Here is a 9,226-nt window from a genome sequence, read left to right as displayed (position 1 = left end):
ATTCAAAAGGTAATTTAATCTTCTTTAAAATTATACCATGCTTGTTATGATCATGCCATCACGAAAAGAGCAGGATTCAAAAGTGTTGGATGAGGCCTAAATTGAAAAGCTGCAAAACAAGCAGAAAAAAGTCATTAAGGGTCAATACACAACATGATTTTTTTGTCTGTGTCAATATATAGAGATGAAAATCCATTCAAATCAAACCCCTGCTTCTTCAGTTTTTATGTTTTGTTGTGGTTTATGTAGTGATGGTTTGTTTGTTATGTTTTTGCTTGTGCAGAAGTGTGTTTGATTCCATGTTAATGTTCATGTTAAGGTACATGAAATTTTTTTTTAAAAACTGCTGATAAACTCACTCATCCCCACGGAAAAAAAAAGAATAGTGACTTTCAATATAGTGTCATTTTGCAACTTTTGAAATTGCCCCACATTTCAAAGCACTTCACCTCCATGTGAACCAAAATCATATCATGTAGGGTATCATTTTAAAGAAAATGAAATGATCTATTCATTGATATCAATTACACATTGATAAAACCGAGGATCGATTATTGGTCAAAGTCAGATTTCCAAACTTTTTTTTAAGGAGTTTATATATCACGCCACATTTATACATATATACACATCGTGAAAGAAATGAAAATTCATCTAATTTCTTTCAATATATCCACCCACACACACGCCTTTACGCAAATTTTATTCATTATGAACAGTTTAAGTTTGCTTTTGTTATGCTTGTTAAGTCTTTTTTTCATGAATTATGATCAAGAAGATATTGAAAACAAAGAAACTGATAGGTAATGCTGAATTTGTTTCTTAATGTGGTAATGTTTTGGCACATATGAAATTTCGACGTGATTTATCGCAATAAGTGACAGACTACCACCTTATCTCTCTATTTAAATAAAGAATATAACGACAAAATGGAATATGAACTTTGAAACCACAAACTTCATTACACTACATGTATTTCAAAGATGGAGAGATCTTTATGATTGTTACCTGCACATAGCATGGATATGGAGTTTTAAAGCGGTTCAACTAATACGAGGATTGCTGTTCATGAGACCATTCTTATTAGTTATTACTACAATAATGGGTAACGGCACAGTGTTCTTCCAATTTTGTATTGGCTACTATTGCTTTTTTGTCGATATTCCAAAAGAGGAAATGTTATGTTTTATGATTAAATAATTGTGAATTCATCTTTGCGATGAAAACATTATTGTTATACGCCTATTGTAATCATAGGTCTGCTGAGTAAGTCTATTTAAAACGACAAGCCCCTTTAATTTACTCATGGATTTCTTTATATTCTTTCCGCTTTAATGATTGATTTGTGTCTGCAGATATCAAGTTTGATGTTTCTCTGCCGCTCCTTCGAAAGGTTGACAAGGTAATAATCAACTTTATTTACCCTGTGTTATTCTAAAAATGTAAAAAAAGCAACTTGATGTCGATTCTAGAAGACGGATTTTGTCAGTTCAAGTATTCTTTATAATATAGAGGAAAGACTACAATGGTAAGAAATGGGAACAATACTTTTTATAGCGTTCAAGTTTGTCATAATTATGCGACACTTATATCGCTCCACAATTATTAATATAGGCCCTACTTATTACTTTTCAAAATCTTTTCCAATGAGGAAACATGTTTCTTTAATAGTCCAAACACCACAAAACCAAAAGGAAAAATAATCGACTCCATAAACGATTGTCAATATTATAAGATTACAGTCTAAATCGAATAGACGAAGGTAAATAAATCGTGCTGAAGAACACAGATTAAATGTACTTCTTGCCGCTAATTCGTATTCCAATTAATTAATGGCGTAGATTATTTTAGGCCCTCCAAGATATAAAGATATTGATCATTATTCGACTATATTTGATGAAGTCACCTGAATTAGAATACCGAACTTTCATAAGAAATGGAGTCTTCTCTTTGCCTTCAAATTCATGAATACATACACACCCACCTATATCTCTCTCTACTATAAACACACACACACCCACAACACACACTTACACACATATGTCCATAACAGTTAATTTCTAGTAAAATAAAAAAAAATCTTTGTATGTCCAATATGGAATTCATTCATTTTTTCCATTTCAGACATATTTTTATGGCTGGAATTCCTGGACATAAATCACACACAAGATGAGCTCTTGCATATCCAACAATATTCCATATTTATAACTCAATTTGGACAAGAGGTGAACTTGTGTCATTTTGTTATTTCATTTCCACATATTATTCATCACAATAGTATACAAGTGTTAAAAGTTTTCAAAATAACAGTAAGCAAATATTCTCCTAGTTCCAATGAAAAATTATACATGACAATTTTGGTGTTGTTGAAAACAAATATGAAATATTAATGATAATAGTTGATGAATTTATATTAAAATTGTTTCAGATTTTACAGAGAGATATCATCTTGAAGATAAGTCATTATTCTTTGATTCTTGAAGTGCTACATACATGTAACCGAGGCAATGAGAAATTTCACTCTGAACGTGGAACGAGGCTAAAGAAACTACCGAGCAAAAGTGTAAGTCATTCTCAACAAAATTGGTATATTGCTTTGAAAAAAAAAATCGTACAGATATTTCCCTTTTCTCCAAGAAACAGATAAATTTTCAATAGAATTTAAGAGAAAGGATTCATAAAGGAAATCAACCAGTGTATGGCCGTCAAGGCATTTCCGTTTGAAGAGACACCCTCCACCCATTTGGAATACAGCATCACTAATGCCTGCGGAATTATATATGAAGTACGAATGTCATTAAAATAAGATTTTTTGTTTATTACGTCGATCATATTGATATGAACAAAAATGAAACCTTCATTTTTTTATAAGTCGACCTGAAAATTTGATCTTTCGTCGTTTCAAAAGCATGTGTCATTGCAGTTTCTAAACTGTTCTTTCAGTATGTAACTAGGGCAAAAGAGTGCAGGGCAATAGTTAAATAATCACTATATCTGTTGGTTTATTATGCTCATGTCAGAGGTCCAAGCTACATCTTCCAGTGAAAGCAAATGAAGGGTTTTCATCACTGACGGATTATCAAACCGGTACTCAAAATCTCACCTTTAAAATCAGAGATCACTTCTCAGAGGTAAGCTTGGTCTTAGTATTTTAATGTAAACCATTTCTCAATTCTCGCCCCTGCGGTAGAAAGACAATCGTCTCCGAACGCACTCTGAATGGCTAAAAGTCATATTATTTAGAGTTTGTCTCGTTTTATTTATATATATACATGTATGTATATTTTACTGTATTATTATTTCTATTTATTCATTTATTTTTATTTTTTATTTCTTTATTTTTTATTTATTTATTCATTTATTTTTTTTTGTTTTTTATTTTTTTTTGTGGGGGGGGGGGGGCTTATCGCCAGGGACAAGTCTTCAGATGACCAAGTCCAAAACTTGTTGGGGTGCGTGCGTATGTAGACAAAGACCTCTGAGATGAGAAGCAGCCTTTGAACAATAAAATGGAAAATGGAGTTAGAAAGATGGCTGCGAAATTACTCCAGCGTTGGTGCAAGATTTGGTAGTATATAGGGAGGGACATCTGACTGAAAGGTACATGTACATGTAGTTATAGAGGGTGTGTGAATGTGTGTGTGTGCTAATACATACAGAAAAAAAATTATTAATTCTTCCCACAGTGCGTGGTGACAATTGAGATGATGTTTGTAAACTGTACGTTTTAGTCTGTTCATGCGAATTGGTTATTTGCTTGGCAAGTACTAGGTTTCTAAAAACCCAGCTCTCTCTGATGTTTATGTAATTGATATATAAGTGACTTTGTAGAACTGCAATTGTTCCAACAATAATATATATCTGTCATTCCATTCATACATTAATTACTTCTTTCATAATGGAAAGACAAATGCTTATCACTCAGACTGGATCTATTAAGCAAATCTAGAATCATTTCGTAGTAAATCATTTACATGCCCATCAATTTTTAAATTATCAACATTAAGTTTGATGGTTAATTTTATATTATCGACATTAATTTTGATTGTTAATTTGTTCAGGTGATTGGAAAGGTGACTGAATATCTGGGACAAAGTGATGACCAAAGTAAGCCAGAAATCTGGGCGTCGTATGAAGCCCTGTTCTTCTCTTCAACAATACCAGATATTGAAAAGTTTTATGTGGTGAGTTACGTTATCCATTATTTTTATTTCAGGGGTTGGGGTGTGTGGACATATTCTGTCTAATGAAGAAAATTAATGTTCACATAAATTTACATATAGGTCATTTAAACTAAGCGGAAAACGAAGCGAAATAATGACGTCCAATGATTATTTCCATATCGTAATCTTAGGATGCAGATACAAACCCATTATGCCCAGTGCACAATACACTTTAAAAACATTTGGTAAAAATGCTCCATGAGGGTAATTATGTGTCCAACGAACATTTGGCATTTCTAATTGGGCATTTTTATTTATCCAGTGTGATGAAAATTTTGCCCATTCTAAAGTAATTGCAGCTTATTTTTTAACCTTACTTTTTAACCTTACTGGACAAATGCTTCCCGCATTGCGTAAATTACTGCCCAAAATTGGTTGGACATATAATTACCCTCGTGCTAATTAAAATTTTACCATATATGTTTCTTACAGCGTACAAACAGACTCTGAAGTAATGAGAATAAATTTATTTATGTATTGTGGCTGCTTCTACCAGAGAAGCGAAAAATCCACTTTCCTGCTTCTAACAAAGAAACAGACAGAGAGTTCGGAGTCTAGTCTTTACTCATGGCAAAGTGTAATATTTGATTCCGTGCTTGCAATCTCTCATGAACTCATGAACTTCACGAAATCTAATTTGTCAATCCCAATATTTATTTATTTTTTTAGCTTGCGTATGATGGTGAAGCCAAGCTACTGCAGATGCTCCTTCCTACGGCCGATCCGAGGAACATGAAACTGAGAGGTGAATGGGTCATTGATATCCTTGATCCTGCAAAGACCTCTATACCAGGAACTGCGGAAAAGGGTACTCAAACCGATCCAACATCTTCTGATGAAGACGATTCCGGTGTATCAGGTAAAGACTGGACCTCGATACCAAGGCATGGATTCAATAGGCAGAGTTTCTACGGACAGATAAAGTCAGGGAAAGATCTGGATACAGACTTGTCGAAATACGATCAAGATGGACGCGGAAACCAGGTATCCAAGAGGGGTACAGGTGTGGAAACTGTAGCGGAACATCAACTTGACTGTGCAGGTAGTGCCTCACATGTATCCCTGGCTTCGAATCTGGTTGAGGAGATGGAAAACCTCTATCCATTCCTGCGTGATGTGACTCTTGGTTCTGTGGGTCTAAGCAATCTTCCTGCCATTACTCCAAAACCCCATATTGACCAACCCGTACAGAAGTCCAGAGCCAAGTCTGGGAAAGGGCGTCCCTCTCCTAGCTCCAAGTCTCAGAAGAAATACAGTAAGATTGTCCCACAAGGACCCATGAGTTTTGAAGACATGTTCAGCCGGGCATACGGGTGTTTAAGGATGGTCTTGCAAGAAAGGTTTCCTTTGGTAAAGCTCCGATGGTTGGTCATGTGTCTTCAGGCTCTTTCTGACTCGGTCAAAGAACAGGTCTCACGTGAGTGTTTTGTGATATTATTTGGCATTTCGACATTTCAGTGATATCAAAAAAGTATTGATAAAAAAAAATAAGCACTACAATTAAAATCAGAGCATTCATCTTCCGTTCTGACATGAACAATTCTCATACCATGAACGTATGTCTGAACGCCCACCTTTACAAAGTGACAGAATGAAATATCCTGGAGAGGGCTGAAGAGGTATAGATTATGATATATATAAAAAAGTGTGGTATGTTAGCCAGTGATTACACAACACTTTGGGACATCCACTTTTGGAGTGAAGTGTTGTTGGTTCGATCTTGGCCAATTCTAATTTTCGATTCAGAAATCCCCCCTTCCATGTGTTTGCAGCAATTTCTTCAGTATGTTTGTGGGTGTTAGACAATTGGTAGTAACTTAACTGGATTGATCCCCAAAAGCAGGTATTTGGATGAAAATCATAATTACTACTACTATTTTCCTTTATCCTCAATAGGTAAATTGTTTGGCGAAAGCCGTTCAATTGGCACAGACGATCTGCTACCATCCCTCATATTCTTCCTCATAAAGGGAGACCCAGGACAGGTTACAGCCCTATACCCACAGCTCAAGTTCCTCGAAGACTATCTCCCTGACATTGTTGCAAGTGGCATCATCGGTTTCACTGTAGCTCAATTCAGCACAGCATTTGCGTTCATTATTCAGACAGATGATGGCGACTCCTAAACATGATATTTTATAAATGTATTGATTGGATTTACTACATATACAGTCAAGTAGTAAATGGAGACGGGGCAGATTGTTTTTACACTCATACATGTTGTCTGAATGAAAATTAATCTTTACTGGAAATCAGTTGTTAGTTATGGCAGATTACGTTATTCATGATATCGAAAGGGAGGTGTGCTGTCCGGAGGCCCATTTATAAGCATGAAAGTCGTCAGTGGAGTAATAAATGGTTTGGATACTTAGATGTTTTATAAAATAGAATGTTGATATTAGTTTTGCGGTGATCTAATATTATAGTCTAATGAAATAGGAATGAATGGAGGAGTTCTGCAAAATGTTTCTTCATGTAACTAATTTTGGGGTACGGATGCTGCAAATTCGCAACATCGTAACATCGTATATTGATGAAAATGTGCATGTTGAGACATTTTTAACAGCGGTTTTTAAGGTCCATCCAAGCTGATGGATAATAATGTAGAGTTGACAGCTTGTTTGTATATCGTGTACTGGATCCTGTTTCATGTAAAGTCTTCTTATTTGCACCATATACCTAGTTTCTATTACAAGTATACTATACGCGAATCAAAATGAATGATTTCAGTAGTGTTAAATTGTTATGGTAACACGTCTTATGAAACGACAACCTGATGACCAAGATGCAAAGTGATCTTAATCTGGTCTTTTGAATATGTAGGCCTACCAATATGTGTCAGTAAATAGAAAGATAAATAACTGAACATATAAAGAGATTTAGTTTGGCCTATTTCCTGAAAAAAATGAACAAAACAGCTGACTATTTATATTTCTTTTATGTTTTATTATGATTAGGCCTAATATAAAACAATGCACAAATGTAAAGATTTTGATCAGGAGCTGCGAAACTGCCTTTAAAGGTTATCGGTGTGTGTGTGTTCATTAATGCAATGGGCCAAGCATTTTGAAGGAAACAGAACATATGGCATTTCGGGTTTAAAACAGTTTCTTGAGAGCGAGCGAAGTGAGCAATCAGTTTGCCATTTTATAAATGAAAAATCTCAGTTTGTGATAGATTCTGACAAGATGCTCAGAGAATTACATATTTTACTGATTTTTCTTTTCGTTTTTTTTCTTGGTTTTGTCACATTCTTTGTAAAAAGACGAGCACAATGTAGGCGGCTATAGCATGCAGTGATGCGTTCAGCGAATAGCTCGGAGAAAAAAAAATGGCGGGAGAGAGATGATATGCTTTGCCAGCAAAGCAGTAGTCCGGGGGAGCGTTTCATGAAAGTACTTGTCAGACGTTTTATCCGACAAGTCCTGTTTTATCCGACAGTTACTATAGTAACAGTGCTTCTCAACGAATCAGAATCCAGGAAAGGTGTCAGATCTGACAACTTGTCGGACGAAAATATTGATGAAACGCCCCCCAGGTGCTGGCCCTTTGAGATTTTTTAATCCCTCCATTCTCACTGCGCTCCATTCACTGCACGATTTGCCTCCATACTGCAATTTTGAGGGTTGCGCGATCAGTGGGTAAGTGAAGTGTGGAGGAAAAGAGCGTGCAATTGATGGTGCGCAGAGAGTGGAGGATTAAAAAAATCTCGAAGGGCCAGCATCTGGACTAGCATAGCAGGCGCCGAACCATCTTGAACACTGAACTGAACTTTTAGACTATCGATATCAAGAAAATGGATTAAGCAGCAAAAAAAAAAAAAAAAAAACAGCTCGCCCTTTTGAAAGGTCAAGCGCTCGCACAAAATTCCACACTTTTTTGCGCGCGTGCGTGTGTGTGTGTTAACCCTATCGAGGCCGGGGTATTTTTGGAGTTCATATGGCCGGGGGGGGGGCCTCCCAGGCCCCCCCCTTAAGATCTCGGCCGTCGACCACGTGATCGCGCCGAAAAAATACATTTAGACCAGCAAAACTAAAAATAATCATGAATTTATGAATTTTGGTTGCAAACACAATTTGCATTGACTTTGTACACGAATATCACGTTTTTGAGCAATTTTTGGTCTGACATGTACTTACATAATGTTGCGTAATTTCGGAACCTCGTACCCGGGTGACGCAAAATTGGTCTCAAAAGTTGCGCAAGACTTGAAAGTAAAAAGTCAGCGAGCGGCGCGGTCAAAATATTTTGCGCGGCGAAAATATCGCGCGATTCGTTGAGGAAGGGGGGGGGGGCCCCGGCCTAGATAGGGTTAAAGGCTCTGCAGAATCTGCCACATCGTTCCGAGTAAGTCTTTCGTGCAACTTGCGGGTGACTATTACTGCTACCCGCAGGTCACCCACAGGTTGCCAGCAATTACAATTTCTCGCATGTATCTCTCACGCGAATGCGGCGTCGGCACCATTGAAATCATAACGAAGGTTAAGGTTTTAAAATTTCATCATAAGGGTAATCAAGTATTACTGTACATCTTGCCTGAGGTTCACATGACCAAGGTCAAAGGTCGTGTAGGGTCAATGACAATGGTTAGTCGCGTGCATTTGAGTGTCCGAAAGTCCACACACACAGCTTCAACACAGGGAACAGTGGTTTTCATGAACGTAATATTGCAGAAATCTGGATATAACTTTATAACTCTTAATAATCTCACCCCAAATTGATAATAGTGTGGGAATTTTTTATCCAATTCCATCAATTTGGTGTAAATATTATTACAATTAATTCACTATTTACGTCTCGCTGTTCATTTGAAAGTGTCCATGTTCACAACTCTTGCTATGGCAAACGTCTGCATTCACCCATATTTTCGAGACACCAGCATCTTTGTTTTCCCACTGGAGTATCCCTAAGGGTCAAAAAGGTCGAGATTGATTGTCATCTCAATGCGAGGGGGGCACTTCCATTGACGAGTGGATACCATGCGCGACCATGGTGTCTCGAAAAGC

General features: G+C 36.7%; 1 protein-coding gene across 1 annotated transcript; it reads left to right on the top strand.

The window, feature by feature from the left end:
* Positions 1 to 763: 763 nt before the first annotated feature.
* On the top strand, positions 764 to 7,314 carry LOC121431201. Its single transcript, XM_041628713.1, has 7 exons — positions 764 to 800; positions 1,353 to 1,399; positions 2,426 to 2,560; positions 3,018 to 3,128; positions 4,059 to 4,181; positions 4,890 to 5,637; positions 6,117 to 7,314. The coding sequence occupies exons 1-7, from the start codon at positions 764 to 766 to the stop codon at positions 6,344 to 6,346; spliced, it is 1,431 nt and encodes a 476-aa protein (XP_041484647.1). The 3' UTR covers positions 6,347 to 7,314.
* The last annotated feature ends 1,912 nt before the right edge of the window (positions 7,315 to 9,226 follow it).

The sequence above is a fragment of the Lytechinus variegatus genome, chromosome 1 (genome assembly GCF_018143015.1).
Source record: "Lytechinus variegatus isolate NC3 chromosome 1, Lvar_3.0, whole genome shotgun sequence".
In the NCBI taxonomy this organism is placed as follows: Eukaryota; Metazoa; Echinodermata; class Echinoidea; order Temnopleuroida; family Toxopneustidae; genus Lytechinus; species Lytechinus variegatus.
Note: the sequence above shows the minus strand (reverse complement) of the source record. Positions and strands in the feature narration are given on the sequence as shown.